The following is a 17,695-nucleotide window of genomic DNA, read 5'->3' on the forward strand; positions in this document are numbered from 1 at the left end:
AACAGCTTATATTCCATGCATGTATGATCATGTGAAAAGGAACACAGCATTGTGTGTCACTACGATGCACAAATAAAAACATTAAAAAAGAAAGCCAGTAAAGTGCTTAGCATGTAACATGTAAATGTTCCATAAATATTAATTCCCTGTCCTTTGGATGATGCTTATCCTTTTAAAAAGTGTGGCGATTTTCAATCAGAATAAAAAGTCATTGGCTGTTTTATGTCATTGCCTAGCTTCTAAGTAGAGCAGCCGCAGAGAGAACTAGGAACAGCACTGGATGGGTAGTCAGGCGATTCCACCCGCCTCTCATTCACCAAATGACCTCGAAAAAGACGTTCCACATTCTCATTCTGACCCAAAAGTCCTTCTGGGGTCCAATGTTTATTATTTAGTTGTTTATTATTTACCTAATTTCCCATTCGCAGGTAAGGACGTGGCTAGGTGAGGCAAAGCATTTATAATTGGTTTTTTTTAAAACAGGAGAAGGTGCCAGAAATTCTCTGAATAGGCAGATAAAGTGAGTCACCCTGGAGAAGGCCTGACCTGGGCCCCTCAGCCCAGCCTCCCTCTCCATCCAGCTGTGCCGAACTAGCATTCAACAGTGATGCTGGAGGGGGCAGTAGAAACAATGCCTCCCTGGACTGACAACAGGTCTTTCTCTACCTGACTTTAGGAAAAGATTCTGAGTCCCATGACTGAAGTAAGTCCCGGACAATTTTGCGTACTTTGGTCATGGCTGCAAGAGACCTAGAGTTTACTGGAATTATTAATTGGGGAAATGAGGAGAGCTGACCGTGTTTGCACCCCGAGGTGATGACCCAGATCCTAGCAGCAGCACTGGCTGCTGTGACCCTGCCACCCCTTGCCTTCAGCCCTCTGTGCCTCACAGCATGCTGCCTCTCACCTTCTCATTAAACAGGACAGAACAGTCCGGCCAAGTTTGGCAAACGGCAAAGCACCACAGAGGTGAGGGCCCTGCTCATCCCGTTGAACCCTCACAGCCCTGCACCGTGCAGGTGGTTCAGGATTTCCTGTTCTCATTTACACACAAGGAGTTGAGGGCCACAGTGATAGAGCTGGGGTTTGAACCTGGGCACCTGACCCAGAGGTCCTCCTGTGAATCCCATGTGGATCCCACCTGCTCTGGGGTGACATGAATTTGCCTGCAATTGTGGTCAAATTGAATTTGCCTATAATTAAAAAATAAAGATGTGGAAAGGTCGTGACCTTGACGCTGAACCGAGGAAGAGCACAATGCAAATGTGGTTTTCAAGGCCAAATCCAGGAAGTGGCCACTGTGAAGCTTGTCAGGGAGAAGGAGTAAGGATGAGGGAGGTGGGCATGAGAGAGTGTCAGCGTGGGCACATGGAAGGCGCTGGGGACGTCTCCAGAGAAGCCCCTCCCTCCCACAATGCCAGTTCCCTGCACTGAGGAGTCCTGTGTGCCAGGCGCTGTGCGGCACAGCTTGGATGAATGGTCTCTCTCCTCTGGTTCCAACCATCTCCACCCTGGTTCCTAAATGACACACACAGTTCCCGCCCTATGCTTTGCTCCTAATGTCCTGACAGGCAATGAGCAATTTGGGAAAGACTGGTCAGGGGTGGGGGGCAGTCTCAGGCAGCAGATGTTAAATAACAGTAGTGCCTTAAATAACAAGGCAGGAAACGGTTGGCAAACCAGTGTGTGGGTAATTCCCACTGTAGGCATCAGAGGGCTTGATCTCCTTAGGGATCGCATCCCCTGACCAAGGCGGTGGGCATATGACTCAAGCTTCGCCAATCCGGATGCCTCCATTCCTTCAGCCACAGTGATTGGTTCAGGAATGGGCATGTGACTAAATCTGGCCAATCAGGATCCTTCCTTGAGATTTTTCTATCTGCAGCTGCTAGGGAAGAGTTAGTTCATTTTCCTTTCCAAGGCAGGAGATAAGCCTAGAGTTTTCCTGGGCTGCAACCTTTGGGTAGACCCAGTGTGTAAGAATAATGCTGGAAAGCAGAGAGAGGGGTCTTCAAGGGTTTGATCTGTGGATAGCTCAAGTCTGGTCTGAGTGAGGACTCTGTCATTTACAGCCAATAAGTCTTGCCTAAAATTTTTTTTTTCTGTTTTTCCTGGGAAGAGACCTCCCTGAGATCTATGTTTGAAGGGGTCTCCATGTTGAAAGTGCACGTCCTAATGCCTCAGAGGCTCCAGGAAAGCTCTGGGGCATTCTCTGTAATCTCCATGGAAGCTGCCCGACTTCAGGCCTGGCAGCCTGGTGATGGCCATGATGCCAGCCCCAGGCAGGCTCCTCAGGTCCAGGGAACGCCCACAGCTGCCTCTTCCACTGGTGGAAGTGCAGATGTAGTTGACTCCAGATGTCAGGGGGTGAGGGGCCAAGTGACCCTCCTGCTCCATCTGGGAGACTGGCAAGCAGTGACACTTGGAACATCATCCCATGTCCTCACCACTTCTAGGAGACGAGACATCCTCTGGCCCACCTTCTTTTCTGCTCACCTCCAGCCCCTGGCCTGCTGGGAGAAACTGACCCTGAACCACCTCCCTCCCGACTTACACAGGCTTCTTCACGCACTTGCTCACACAGGCGCTTGGCAGGGATCAGGAAATTCAAGAGGAAGCTCAACCCATCTCCCCGGAAGTCAGAGTCCAGGAGCCGGAACACCTGACCCAGGATGGTAGGTGCCGTGGCCTCAAAAGGGGGATAGAGGCCTGCCAAGGCGTGCTGGATGGCAGCATCTAGGGACGGCGGGTCCTGTGGGGACAGAAGGAGAGGATGAAAAGTAATGGTAGCAACAACGACGAGGGCAGTGGGCACTTCCTGTGACCCTCCAGGTCCCTATGACTAAGGCCCCTGCTAACTGACTGCCACTCCTATCCCCTCCCCTAGCTCACACCCAGGGTGTGGCTCCTCCTCCACCCGCTCCCAGACCAGACTCCGTGGCCAGAACCCGGCGTTTTGGGCGCCCCCTCCTGCCACCAGCAGCCCTCCACCATTCCACTCATCTCCTCTTCGACAGTTCGCCATCCACACGCTGCCCTGTCCCCTGCCCCGACCGAGCTGGGTCTCTGCGACCTCTTCCCGGGAATCACCTCACTTTGGATGCCAGTCTCTGGCCCTCCTCACTTCAGCCATCCTCCACCAGGGCCCCAGGTGACCTTTTGCAGACATCAGGCCCCTGTTCAGGACACACACAGGCCCCGGGTCCTGCTCCCGGGCCCTGGCACTGTGCAGCCCTGCCTCCTGTCTCCCTGCATCTCTCCCTACCTCACCATGATAGCACAGGGCTCTGCCGTCGCTGGTCCTTCCTCTTCCGTGGCCTCCTCACCTGGCCAGCTCCTTACTCTCCAAGACTCAGCTCAGCCCTCACCTCTTCTAGAAGGTCTTCTCTGAGCTGGTACCTGCCTCCACCCCAGCAGGGTCAGGTGTCCCCTCCTCTGTGCTCCTATCATGGCAGTTCCCACTATGATCTATGGCTATCTAAGAACAGGCAGAGTATGCAGAGGGGCCCCAAAGATGCCCACCTCCCAGCCCCTGGAACCTGTGACTGTGTCACTGTACAGGCCAAAGGGGATTGAGGTTGCAGATGGAATGAAGGTTGCTAATCAGCGGCCATAAGACAGAGAGATGCTCCTGGAGTCTACAGGTGGGCCCGCAATACTCAGAAGGGCTTGCAAAAGAGAAAGAGTAGTCAGGTGGGGTAAGGACTGCCTGTAATACCAGTGACTCTGGAGTCTGAGGCAGGAGGATTGCAAGTTTGAGGCTAGCCTCAGCAACTTAAGGGGAATGTCTCAAAAAAAAAAAAAAAAAAGGCTGAGTAGCTCAGTGGTAAAGCACCCCTGGGTTCAATATCCAGTACCAAAGATAAATAAATAAATAAATAAATAAATAAATAAATAAATAAATAAATAAATAAATAAATAAATGGAGGGGGAGAAGATGCTCCAGAAGACAGTCAGAGGGACTGCAACCATGGAAGCAGGGTCAGAGAGATGCCATGCTGCTGGGAATGTGGGCAGCTCCAAGAAGCCGAAAGGGCAAGCAAAGGAATTCTCCCCGAGAGCCTTCAAGAAAGAATGCCGCTCTGCCCACACCGTGGGTTTAGCCCAGCAAGACCCACGTCAGACATCTGGTCGGCAGGACTGCGAGCTGATGAAGCCGTGCTGTTCTAAACTCCTGCCTGTGTGATAACCTGTCAGAGCAGCACTGGAAAACCAACGCAGCACACACGGGCTCCCATTCACCCTGGGCCCTCCACACCTGACCCAGGGTCTGGCACAAAATAGGTGCTCAGCAAATTTTGTGGCAGGATGAACAGAACGTTCCTCCCAGAACCACATTTTTCCACCTGTAAGACAGGCAAGTTGGACAAGGCCAGAGACCTGCAACCAGCTCTGGTAAGAGGATTCGTGGGCTTTGATTTTCAACTCTTAAGTCGCCCAGTGGAAGCCATTCTGGGTGCCCCTGACTGATCACAGCTCTGGGTCCTTCCGTTGCTGAGGCGCGAAGGGAGATGGAAATGCAGACCCAGCGTAGCGCTTGCTCAGAAGGGGAAACCGACCCGGATACAAGGAAATAAAAAGGGTCTTTGAAGAAGGGGGGTGGATGGATGCCACAGCCACTCTGAAGGAAGGTGGGCCTAGCACTGCCATGGCAGGGGCTCTCACGGAGCAGCTGTCAGGGGCTTGGTGCCAAAGAGCACGCCGGGCCCAGCAGGGGCTATTTGCACAGTGAGGTGCAGGGAGGCACCTTCGGGCTGGCAGAGCAGAGAAAGGCTCATCTGGTCCGGTGTCTTCTTCCCACTCTCCCAACCCTCACCAAGCAAGGTTAAACCCCGACATTTGTCACCCCACACAACCCTGGGGACAGCAGGAGGAAGGACAGGGAAGTCAAGCCCCGTATCTACCGTCAGCGAACACACAAACACACTAAACCTAGACAGTGGCCTTCCTCTGCCACGCGTCTTCCCCTACTCCAGCCTGCCTTTGCTGGGACCTTGGCACACCTGGCTTCTTCCACCTCGCTGTGCAGCCTTGAGTAAGTCCCTGCCCTCTCTGGGCCTCTTTCCTCAAGTGCAGATTGAGCTGGGCTGTTTGTTTTGTTTTCTTGGGGACACCTCCCAAAGGCTCTCAGCCAGTCCCTTCCTTCCGCCCAAAGCCAGACTGCAGTGCATTAAGGAGGCGGTAAACACATCTGATGGCCAGGGGAAGCCTCCTCGGGCTGCAGAAGACCCAAGAACTGGAAGGGACTGACTGACCATGTGGTTCCTGGTCCTTTAGTTCTGGCCAGAGGCATACCTGAGGTCCTAACTGCAGGCACCTGCAGTGCTTCAGCCACCGGGAAACTAGGAGAGGGCCAAACCCTCTCTCCCTCCATGAGCCTCAGTCTCCCCATCTGTAACGGGGATCCTACTTCCTACTCTGTCGGGGGGTAGCCCGTGGGGGAAGAGCGAGTGCTGCTGCTGATCTTGTTTTCATTGTGATTGATTTTGACTCAGCCTGCCTGACAAAGCCAAGGTCCCAGTCCCTGTGCGAAGCCATCTCCCTCTCCTGTGCTTCCTGAGTCCACTATGGTCACCCCAGGGACAATGGCAGGCTCCAGGTACCCACTGGGCCAGGCCTCAACTCACCTTCTCTTGCTCACCCACCCAGGGTGCTGGGGCCCAGCAGGGACATCCCAGACCCAGGCAGTGTCTGGGTCTCCAGCTGTCTGTTCTGCCTGGAGGCCACCAGCCCCAAGGGTGGCCTGCCCAGCAGCCTGTCCTTCCCTGTTTCCAGTGTGCCTAAGGAAACTGTTTACTTCTGGAAGAGCAAGGCTGGCAGACTGAGACGCCCTTGGCTTTGACAAATTGGCTCGGTTCACCACACGCTGTAACCATTTAAGGGGCCGCCAGCAAAACAGAGCGTGTTCCAAGTTCACAGGACTCCGTGCTCTTGGCCAGCACATCACCTGCTCCAGACCTGAACCCCAGGGGCTCATCGACTGTCAGGGAAGCGCACAGGGAAAGGGAAACACTGGCCACTTGCCATCCCAAATGAACCCAGCCTGGGATCACCCAAATGCTTCGGCCAGACGTGGACCCCTCAAAATGATTTCCGTGAAACTTCATGTTTCCATTTGTTCCCAGGGAGGCAGCCTGGCAGGACCTTTAACTGTGCCTGGGCAGGAGAGAAGCTGAAAAGGAGCATGAGCTAAGTCAGCATTGTCCCCATGCTCCTGCCCCCTCCCCTGCACTCCTGGTCAGACAAGGAGCCCACTTCGTGGGCCAGTTGACAACACTCACAACTTTCTGGACTGACATGGGGACCTTGTCTGCGCTGGGGGACCTGGGAAACTATCTACTTCAGAGGCTTCGTCTACACAGAGAGCAGCAGTGTTCATAGGCGTCTGCTTTCTGGTCTTTGTAATGAGCCTGGATTATTATTGTATCATTTTTCATCAAATGAAATGAATAAATATAAAACATACAGGATGAAACATTTTGACGTCTATACAGACTTCTGTAACCATTATCCAGATCAATATGCAAAAGATTTCCACCACCCCACAGAAGCCCCATCACCGCCAAGCCCCCTTCCCCTAAACTGCCGATGGGTGTAGTTTTTTAAAGAAAAATTTCCAGACAGTGTGATCTGCAGAATGTGTGTAAGCTTAGGCAAAGTCCAAGAGACATTAAATAAAGCGTTCACTGCAGTTACCCCCAGGGTTGGGAGACGCAGGGGCAGTATTTTAATTTTCTTCACAGTGTGCTGGGTTTTCCAAATGTTCTGTCATCAGCTCCTATAGCTTTTATAATGGGGAGGTGGTGTGATTGTGTGTGTTTGGAAGGCTGGCTCCCTTTTTAAATAGTCTCTCCAGATGTTGTTAGCTGGGCCTTCTGAGATGAGGACTGAACTTTTCTTAAAGGTCCAGATTTATCCGTTTGCTCTAACAGGGGAAGGATGTAGTACACCTCACATCAGCAGCCTCCTTGCGGGGAAAACAGAAGACGACAAGCTGAGGGGGGTGGGAAGGGCCCTAGGGCTTCCTTCAACCTCTGCAGAAATGGCCAGGGAAGTGAGGTTCTGCCCCTGATGCACCAGGTGAACTTGGCCTCAGTTTCCCCACCTGTAAAAGAGAAGCACTGAGCATACTGTTCTCTAAGGACCCTTCTGGTAGGAACATGATAGAATTCAAAGTATAATCATGTTCAGGAAGGTTGGAGTCAGGATGGAGTTCCTAAATGGGATCAGTTAATCCTTAGTTGGTCAGAAAACTTCGGAAGATGTGTCTCCCTGCCTCAGGTCCAGGGACGCCTAAACCAGTACCCAGATTCATAGGCCTTCAGGGACCTACCAGGTGACACGGAAAACAGAAATGGTCTAAGTAGAGAAAGCAATCCTGCCAGCCCCCGGGCAAGGGGCCCCTGACAGTCACCCTCAGCATCAGGGAATTAATAGGGAGCAGTGGGGCCTGGGGCAAGCACCCATTTCGTCAGCACCCCCAAGTGTTGCTATGGCCCACTTGCCTGCTTTACTGATTTTTTCACTAAACCTCCCAGTATTTTAACGGTTGGCCAAGCCAAACCCATCTGTGAGCCAGATGCAGCCCAGCAGGTGTCAGATAGTGACCTCTGGACTTGACTACCTAAGACACTCCTCTTAAACCTGCCTAGGCTGAGGTTCTAAAACCAGCATTCTGCTCAGTTCTCAAGTTCTTGCTCACTTCCAACTGAAACTTTTCCTGCACTAAGCCCTTTTTTATTTGTGTGTGTGGGTGGAGGGATGAGAGAGAATTGGCTCTTTATTAAAAAAAAAAAAAAAAAAAAAAAAAAGCTTTCAAAACTGGATAAACAGCCCAGATGCAGTGAACCAAGAACAAGTGGGCATCAGGCGACCCACGTTCAAGTCCAGCTCCGCCGTGTATCGTCTGCATGACCTCCAGCGGGTCACTGTACCTCTCTGAGCCTTAGTCTTGCATCTGTTCCTTTCTCTCCCTCTCCCCACCTTTGCCTCTGCCCTGGGGCCCACCACTCCCACCCACGCCTCTCAGTGATAATCACAATGAGCGCTGCCTCTTCTGGAAGCATCTCTGGCCTCAGGCCTGTCCCAAGCCTTTCCCACTAATTCTCATCCCAGTAATTCTATGAGCTGGGTATTTTGTTCCCATTTTACAGATTGGGAAACTGTGGCTAGAGCTTTTCTGCTAGTAAATGGCAGAGCTGGAGTATAAAACTGAGAAGCAGCCCAGGCTCCCCTCTGACCACCACAGTGGCCTTTGTTAAACAGCTATCCAATTTTGGCCTGGTGCTTAGGGCTACCGGTCAGCTCCCAGTTACTTTCCTTATTTCTTCTGAATATCCTGCACACTCTAGCCAGGGTTGTCAGTCATCCATATGCCACCTGCAAGTGGTTTTCTTGCCATGTTTACTTATCCTGATTTGTCATTTGCTTTATATCTATTAATAGTGATTCACTTAATGTTTTTCTGTCTATTCATTTGCAACTTGAATTTAGTTTTATTTATTGTCATGTGTTTCTGCCATTTAAAAACCTCGTAACACTCATTAAGATGAAAACCTGTAAAATAAAAAATGATCCTCTGAGTGCCACCTAAAATCTCCCTGCTAGAATCCAAGGCGGGGACACCTAAGGAAGGGCCACCTGGACACAGCTCTGCCTCAGCACACCCTGCAGCCCTCCCTGGGCTGGGAGAGCTCCCAGCTATACTTCAGAGCCCGACTGATCTGCATTCCTTCTCTTTAGCTTTCCAGGATACACGTGCTTCCAGCTCAGGACTCTGGAGAACAGGCCTAACTCCCCGCGGACCTGGAGACCCCGAGGCCCTGGCCCACACAGGGCCTGTGGGGAGGACCACCAGTAGCAGCAAGTACCAGGCAACACCAAGTAGCAGGCTCCTTGACAATGGTGAATGGATTGAACTGGATTTGAGCAGTTTCTTCAAAGTAGAGGATGAGATTGCAGGTGGCCCAGGGGACCATCTTGGGAGGACTGGCACTTGGTGTGAAATTACAGCAAGAAATCTACTCCAGTTCTCTCCAGTCCTTCTGCTAACACCCCAGAAAGTGAGGGGGTCAGCGTATCTTGAACACCTCTCAGACACTTCATCATGACTGTTCTTAGCAGATGAAACCCGTCCTTGGGCGAGCCTCCCCAGCCACAAGTGACACACATCTGCCTTCATTGTGTAGATTTTTACAGTTAATGTCTATTTATGGTAGCAGATGCTGATTTTTTTATAGTTATGATATAAAACTTCCTATTCAAATATATTTCATATTTCTCAAGGAAGTTGATTTAAAGAAAAATGTTGAGCAAAGACATTTTTATTATTTTCATATGTATATGTAATTTTCATATATATAATATTTAATATATATATATAATTTTTTTTTGGTACCTGAGATTGAACTTGGGGTCACTTAACCAATGAGCCACATCTCCAGCCCTTTTTACAATTTTATTTAGAGATAGGGTCTCACTGAGTTGTTTAGGGCTTCATTAAGTTGCCGAGGCTGGCTTTGAACTCATGATCCTCCTGTCTCAGCTTCCCAGGCTGCTGGGATTACGGGCGCACATCACCACACGTGCCTTCTTATAATATTTGCTCAGATAAGTGGATTCATAAAAGTTGTTCAGTAGACACTGAAATGTGGGAAATGTGGGAATGGATAAGCCCTAAACTGTTTCACCATGAGAATCTCCCACACTGAGCTGCCCCCAAACACTAGACGATCATTAATCAAAGCATTCCACAAAAATTCTACTGCAATGGGGCCATGAAGGAGGAAGAGTCTATGGTGAGCTAGAGCGAGAGCCCGGGGAATGGGGAAGGCTGTGCTAAGATGATATGTGGGTGGAGATTTCCAGGAAGAATAAGTGTCCCTTAGGTAAAGGTGCCCCTCCCCACAGGTACAGCATGTATAAAGGCCCTGGGGCACAAGGGAGCATAAACCATAAGAGTTTCTAAACCAAAGCCAGAGTGGCTAGAGTGTGGAGGTGAGGCCAGAGAGATGGGCCCATGATAATCTTTAATATACAAAGACAGAAAGGTTAGGAAAGTCTGCCCATCGTACCCAATGAAGAAAGAGCTGTTCCGTCTCTGAGAGGGGCAGCCCAGTGGCTGACCCTTGATCTGAGTATCTGGGGTTTGGTGAGGGGTTTCTGGATTCTAAAACTAATAACTAAATTAGGTCCGGCCAGGAGAGGTGGGCAAACGCCCTCGTGCAGACTGTGGCTCAGGGTGGCAGTACAACTGAAGGCAGGATTAGAATCCAGCTTGTCCTGACTTGTACTTCCTGGTGGAAGGACTGTGGCTAGTCACCTAAGCTCCCAAAGCAAAGGCCCCCACCTGTGGGGTAGAGATACCAGCAATCTACTCTTAAGAATTGGCGTGAAGCCCAGCATAGTGGCACATTCCTGTAATCCCAGTGACTCAGGAGGTAAGGCAGGAGGATGGCAAGTTCAAGGTCAATGTGGGCAACTCAGTGAGACCCTGTCTCAGAACAAAGAATAAAAAGGGCTGGGGATGTATCTCGGTGATAGAGCACCCCTGGGATCAATCTCCAGTTGCACACACACACAAACACACACACACACACACACACACACACACTGGTGTGAGAGACATGAGCTCCCCCATAAAGTGGGCACAAGGTCTTGCTTGTAGGGAGAGGTAAATAACCACTAGTTTGAAATGGTTATTTTCGAAGAGCTGAGCAATGTGTGTTAATGTGTCCTGCTGGTGTGATTTAGGTACCTGGTTTTGCAGTTTGTCTGTGACATGTGTGAAGTATGTACCCATATTTTGGCAGCACAGGAGAGCAGGTTGCTTGTATGAAGAGGTACATGCGTCCAGCCATGTGAGTCAAGGGGAGTATGCCTGGTGTGCTCCATGTGTGTATGTGGTGTGTGAATCCACTTCTGTGTGGAGTTCTTCTGTGTGGCGTGCACGAGGGAAGACCCACACCAGTCCAACATGGTGGGTCGCAGTCAAGGGGTTAAAGCCCTGGCCTGTCTTCACAGCCCTTCTCCAAATCCCCTGTGATTAGGAAAATTGCTCCTGTGAATCTGCCTGGGGCTCCTGGGCCTGTCTGGAGCTGGGCTGGGATTCTCTGAAAACAGTCTTTTCTTTCATTCCGTTTCTAGATTCTGGCACAAACACACATACGCAACTCTCCCAGATGGTCCCGACCTTCTCCAGGTGCCAGTCTGGGAGGCTCAAGCATGCAGGTGTTGCCCTCCTTCTGCCCCTCCCCAGGTAGCCCCCCATGCCTACGGGACTACCCCATGTCGGACATTTGATTTTCCAGCCCTGGGTCTGAAACAGCAGAACCAGTCCCAATTTTGGAAAGCTGTTCCTTTTTCCACTCTGCACCATTAATCCGCCCTGCCCCGCTTTGCTGGGCTCCTCTGGGAGGGGATTTTAATTCCCCTCTCCACCCAAACCCCGCACTGGAATCACGTGCGTATCTGACCATCAGCTCCCCATCTAAAATGCAGACCACCCCAAGTGTTGTCCAAGGCGCACGAGCTAGGATTCAAGCTCAGATCATTGCTCTGGGTTGGGACAACACGAAAGTTTACAAATCATCCAACCATCCATTTCACGCCTGGAGAGGCCCAGGGAGAACTTGGCCTCGCACCCGACCCATGCTGGGGTGGGGGGCGGTTCTGCAGAGACTGCGGGCCAGGCACTGGGGGTTGTCTCAGCTGTAAAGTTGCGGCCCCGCCCCGGGCCCCCAGGGCGGTCTGGTAGGGGCTGGGGGAGAAAGGAGCAGAGCGAGGTGGTCCAGGCCTGGGCAAGCGTTACCATGGTGACGGGTCCCGCGGCCGCTCCTCTCCTGCGCTGCGCCGGTCTGTGCGTCCGAGGGGAGCGTCTGTCCTGTGCAGCCCCGGCCAGCCTAGCCCCGGAGCGAGCGGGACTGGACAGCCCGCGACGCTGACCCCAGCCCCATCGCAGGGTCGATCCGGGCCTGGGACGGAGACCCAGGGCCAGGGTGCGGGGAGAGACGCGCGGAGCCCGGGACTGGGGACAGCCAGAGAGCGAGGGGCGGCGCCCGAGGTCCGAGCGCTGCTCCCCGCCTGGGCCCGGTGGGCGGGCGGGCGGGACAGCGGCCCCTTTGTGCCGGCGCCTCGCCCCCCGCCCGCCGCCGCGGTGATGAGAACCAGGCGCCCCCGCCCGCTCCCCGCCGCGCCGGCTGCCAAGAGCACTGGAGCCGCTCCCGCCGCGTGTCCCGCCCGCTCCGCTGCTTCCCACGGCGCCCCGCCTGGGTCCCCAGCCCGCCGCCCCAGCAGTCCCGGGTCAGAGCCCGGCTGCGAAGTCAGAGCTGGCCGCCAGCTTCCTCTCCTCCGCCTCCAACAAGTCACGGGGCTTTGAAGCCTCAGTCTCCATCTGTAAAAAGGGGTCAGGGAGTGGCGGCGACGACGATGTGATTGCTGGCTTGCCTCCCCGACCCCCAGATCAGGGGTCGAACCCAGGGCCTCGCATATGTCACCGAACTGCACCCCCAGCCCTTGTTTAGAATTTTAATTCTGAGATAGGGCCTTGATAAGTTGCCCAGGTTGGCCTGGAGCCTGTGGTCCTCCTGCCTTGGCCCCCGCCGCCACTCAGGGCCCACCCCTTCATCCGAGCAGAAGGGTCGGCATCTGCCCTAACGTGGTCTGCCCGTGAGCGCCTCGGCTCATCCTTTCTGCCCAGTTCAGGGCTTGGAGATGAGATGGCGGTTCTGTGGCTTTGTCACTGTTCCTATAGCAGAGGGACTGAGAAACTAGGAGATGGTGTCTGTGGGCTGAAAGGTAATCACATTCATGCCTTGAACCCTAACCCCCCCTGCGATGGTAGTAGGAGGCAATTAGATCACCAGGGCCCGACCCTCATCAATGGTACGTGTCCTCAGCAAGTCCAGTAGGATCACAAGTTTAAGACCAGCCTGGACAACTTAATGAGACCCTGTCTCAAAATAAGAAGCCTGGGAATGTTGTTCAGTGGTTGAGCACACTGGGTTCAATCCCAGTACCTGGTGTGGGAGGGGTTGTGGAACCCAGAGAGCCGCCTCACTCCTTCCACCATGTGAGGACACAATTAGAAGGCGCCATCTGTGAAGCAGAACATAGGTCCCCCACCAGACACCCAACCTTGCTGTGCCTTCATCTTGGGCTTCCCAGACTCCAAAACTGGGAATAAGTTTCTGTTGCTTAGAAATCACCAGCCTAAGGTGTTTTGTTAGAGGAGTCCAAACAGCCAAAGTTATTTCTGGGTGGAGGACTCAGGGATTCGTCCATTTATTTATCAAATGCTGTGCCAAGCACTGAGCCAGAACAAGACAGTCTCTGTTCTCAGATAACAGAATCTAATGGGGAAGTCAGGTAAGAAACAGATAAGCAGAAAAATAACTGAGTGAGGTAATTGCTAAGATGGAAAGACACAAATGTTGACATCAGGAACTGCAGAGGGATTGCTTAGGACGGATCACCTACAAGGGGAAAGTAATGGCTTGTTCTGAGAGGGAGGGATTCCAGGAACAGCATGTGGGGTGGCAGGTTGGGTAGAGAAACAGAGTTCCAGTCAGTGAGAACAGTATGTGTAAAGGTCCTGAGGTAGCATTAAGTTGAAAGAAATCAGAACTGAGCAAAGAACTGAAAAAAAGGATAAGCTGGTGGTAAGGGTTAAGTTCAAAACCCAAGACTTGTCCATGGCCCAATTCCCAACCCCATAGGTGACCCAGTGTTTTGGCAGAGGGAACCTGAGCTAAGAGCCACCCCATCTCACCTTGTAGCCTTTGACAAGTACCTTCACAACCCATGGATCTCCATTTGCTCATCGTTCCTTGGAGACTAACAATCCCCGATAGTTCAGCTACACCACACAGCCCTGAGGAGCCCTTGATGGTGTTTATCAAGCAATGAAAAACACTTTACCACCCGCAGGACAGTCAGGGTGGTTTTGGTGTCATTAGTGCACATGTTTAAGAGAGAACAGACTTGGTGCCTGCTGCAGAATTCTGCAGGAGTGGGGACAGGCAGTCGTAGCTTGGAGGGTTTAGAGTCCCAGGTTGCAATGAGACAATTAACATAACAGCTAGTATTCTGGGGTTGCAGGCAACAGAAACAGATTTTGAATTAGTTAAGCAGAGAAAGTGTGGACTGGGAAGGTATGGGGGCTCACAGAATCAGCGAGAAGATTGGGGGCCCATCCTCTGGAAAGCACAGAGCATGCAGGATGCTCCAGGGGCCACGAGTCTCCAGGAATGAACTGGAAACATTGCAGACCGAGGGAACTGCATCAAGACAGACAAACACCAAACCAGAACCTTCCAAAAGAACTTGCAGATGCTTTCCTACGTGGGCGAGTCATGAGACGGATTGAATTATTGTCTCCATTTTTAGAGATGACAAGCTGAGAAAGAGATGGCCTATTGTCAGATACACAGTAAACTGTGGATTTCAGAAGAGGGCGAAACTAGGGAATTCTAGAAACTGTGTTATCCTCTACGTTGCTGAATGAATCCCAAACATTCTTTCTGCCTGGGGTCGCTCCTTGCTCAGTTCAGACCCTTAAGAGATTCTAACAGGGTCATGTGCCCAGGGTCCCACTGAGACTGCACATATCAGGAATAAATGGTAGGTCACCCAAGAGAAAATGAGATTGAATAAGAAGGAGGAATGGACATGATTGAGCCTCTAACAATAAGCACCAGTACAGTCCACTCCGGGGGCCTGGACACCCTTCACACCTTTATGTTCTTCCAAAACTACACTCTGCATGTTCTTCCATGTTCTTCCAAAACTACACTCTGCATGTGATACAATTCCACACGCAACCAACACCGCTGACACACACGCACACGCGCGCACGTACCTGTGTGGTTTGGACCCATATCATGTGTGAACTCAAGGAAGCTGAACTGTCTCAATCTCAGATTCATCCTTTGGAAAGAACAGGAACAAACAGCCTCAGACTTCCTCATGGGGACTGTGGTAGGGGATTCAATCAGTTAGTGAATATAAATTTCTCAGCATTTATGTCCTATTTGGCAGGACATAAAATAGTGTCTGTTTATGTTTAGGGATCGATGGTTGGGAAATCAGCCTCTAATATGTAGGTTCAATCTGGGCCTGGACTTCATTCGTCTCTCAGGGACTTTCCAAAGAATTTTCCAAGGACCATTCAAGCATTCACTTCCTCTCTCTTTGGCAAATGAATAACTGAATCATGCTCCGATTGCTACTAGATTTTGAGAAACAACAAAATTCATCATTTATCTGACAGACGGTGGAGATGGTGGGGTGAAGAAAATGGAGAAGGGATGTGGAAATGGTCTCTGCTGCTGATTTTCTGGGTGGTCCTGGGTAGATCCCTCCCTTCTCAGAGCTAGAGTTTCCTCAGCCTAAGAGGTTATAATCTCTTCTTCTCACTGGATTGTGAGAATCCAGTGAGATAATGCATTGAAAAAGTTTAAAATAGTACCAGGTGTATAATAGGTCCTCAGCAAATGGCACTTCTACCTATGATTTTGAGATTCTCAGAGCCAGGTTCAAGGACACCTCACCAGAGCTCAGGCTTATTTGGGAGAAGGGAACAGCCTAATTTAAGCAGAATGTTATGGGATTCGGGATACATTCACTCGTTCAATAAATACACATTTCTACTTGAAGGATGCCAAATACTTGGCACGCCTGTATATACTCACCTTCCTATGCACAATAGACATCAAGAATCAATCATGGAACTTCCTGTTGAACCCAGAAGCAACTTCAGAATCTTCCTCAACACAGAATGCAGGCAGCTGCTACCAACTGATGTGGTTTCTCATGGTTCCACGTTTATTTGTCATCTGAGGTCTAAGATGGATAAGGCAGACTGGCATTAAAGAAGACACAGGCTCCAGAGCAGAATGCTTGGGTCTGAATCTTGTCTTAGAACCCCTTACAAGCCCTTCTTATAATAAGTAGGTCCTACGGCAGTGTAACAGCCGTGGAGAGCCCCCTTCAAGAAAGAGCCCATGATACATGATGTCATGAGGATCTGCTTCAGCATCTGAGCCAAGACTGCACGCTTCCTGGGCAGCCCCTAACAAGCACTGTGAGCAAGGTGCCTTAGTCCATTTTCTGTTGCTGTAACAGAATCCCTGAGACCAAGTAATTTATAAAGAAAAGAGGTTTATTCAACTCATGATTCTGGTAGCTGGAGAGTTCAAGGTCAGATGCTACACCTGGCAAAGGCCACCACCTTGATGTTTGAGTTTTGGTGGGGACCAAACATAATGAAACCATAGTTCAAGCGTTCCACACTTCCGCTTAATGTGGAACTCTTCTCCTCTACCAGTGCTTCCTGGTGGGCTTCTGGATAAGGCTTTCTCCGCGCTGTGCTGCAGTCTGCAGCCCTTTCCAACCAGTCCTCCTCCCTCGCCTGCTCCTTTAACAGAACTTGGATCTGCATCAGGGTCCAGTGGCTCTCCCTTGCTCCTCCTGGTCTGTCTCCCCTTCACCTTCATGGCTGTTGGCCCCATTAAGCTCTTGCACGGCTCTGTCTCTGACATCTGATTCCCAGAGGGCACAGGTGGCGTGAGCCCCGAGCTGCAGCGGGCTGGGTTGGAAAGAGTGGTGCTCTCTTTGATGGATGAAGAGGGGGTGCAGTGGTTTTTGTGAGGGTGGGGCAACGAATGATAGGCAGGGAGACTGCAGGGTACAGTAGCGTAACCTTCCACCCCGCCCTGGAAAAACTGGCCCTTTCCATCAAGGACTTGATGGCACTGATTGCAAGTGACAGAAGCTCAACTCGACCTCGCTTAAGTGAAAAGGGACTGTAAGAGTCTTATAAATGAGAAGGGGGTGCCAGATCATCGTCCCTACCACCAGACAATGGTTCTGTGCCTACAGGGTCTCAGTTCAGCAATCCTACCACAAGGACAAGACTTTTTCCTGGTATCATAATAATTCCCTGATTGGCCTTGCTTGGGCCACGTGCCTATTTACGAACCAATCTCTGTGCCTAGGGTAATGAGGGCATTCTAATTGGCTGGAAGAGCTCATATGCCCGCCCCTGGGTGGGGGCACGGGATGGTGTCTCTCCCCAGGGCTGCCTGGAGAAGGGATAGGTTCTCCCGGAAACCAGGAGGGTGGTGGGAACTGTTGTAGCCAGCTTTTTCTCTGCTGTGACTATAGAAGTGACCAGAACAATTTTAGGGGAGGAAAAGTTTATTTGAGGGCTCACAGTTTCAGAGGTCTTAGTCCATAGGCAGCTGGCTCCATTCCTTAGGGCTTGAGGGGAGGCTGAACATCATGGCGGAAGAGTGTGGCAGAGGGAAGCAGCTCACATGATGATCAGGAAGCAGAGACTCCACGCGCCAGATAGAACTATATACCCAAAGCCACGCCCTAATTCCTACCTCCTCCAGCCACACCCACCACTTCAGTTACCATTGCGTTAATCCCCATCAGGGGATTCATTCACTGATTGGGTCAAGACTCTCACAACTTGGTCATTTCTCCTCTGAACCTTCTTGCACTGTCTCACATGTGAACTATTGGGGGACACCTCACATCCAAACCATAACAGGAACATGGGCCCCATCCTCCTGCCTCGGCCTCCTTCAGCCTCCTGAATAGCTAGGATTATGGACAGGCAGATACCACCACGCTGGCTAGTGATCAAGTCCTTGAGACTTTAGTAGTGAAGTCTTAAAGGAAAGAGGAA

The 17,695-nt window shown here is 51.3% G+C and overlaps 1 protein-coding gene across 6 annotated transcripts in view; it reads right to left on the reverse strand.

Moving 5' to 3' along the window:
* KIAA1755 overlaps positions 1-17,306 on the reverse strand; it is a 41,318-nt gene extending 24,012 nt beyond the window's left edge. For 2 of the 6 annotated variants that reach the window (XR_013762207.1, XM_079129420.1), the window contains exons 1-3: positions 17,213-17,306; positions 15,690-15,840; positions 2,555-2,752 (exon numbers count right to left, since the gene is read on the reverse strand). Coding sequence is in view for 5 of the 6 variants with exons in the window: in XM_079129420.1 (XP_078985546.1) it covers positions 2,555-2,752; positions 15,690-15,710 (219 nt within the window). In the remaining variant the exon portion in view is untranslated. Of the gene's footprint in view, positions 1-2,554; positions 2,753-11,809; positions 12,254-15,689; positions 15,914-17,212 lie in introns of those variants that run through there. The other 4 variants (XM_079129418.1, XM_079129417.1, XM_079129419.1 and 1 more) reach the window with 3 other exon arrangements.
* Between the last annotated feature and the right edge of the window lie 389 nt (positions 17,307-17,695).

Source organism: Sciurus vulgaris, assembly GCF_902686455.1.
Source record: "Sciurus vulgaris genome assembly, chromosome: 2".
Lineage (NCBI taxonomy): Eukaryota > Metazoa > Chordata > Mammalia > Rodentia > Sciuridae > Sciurus > Sciurus vulgaris.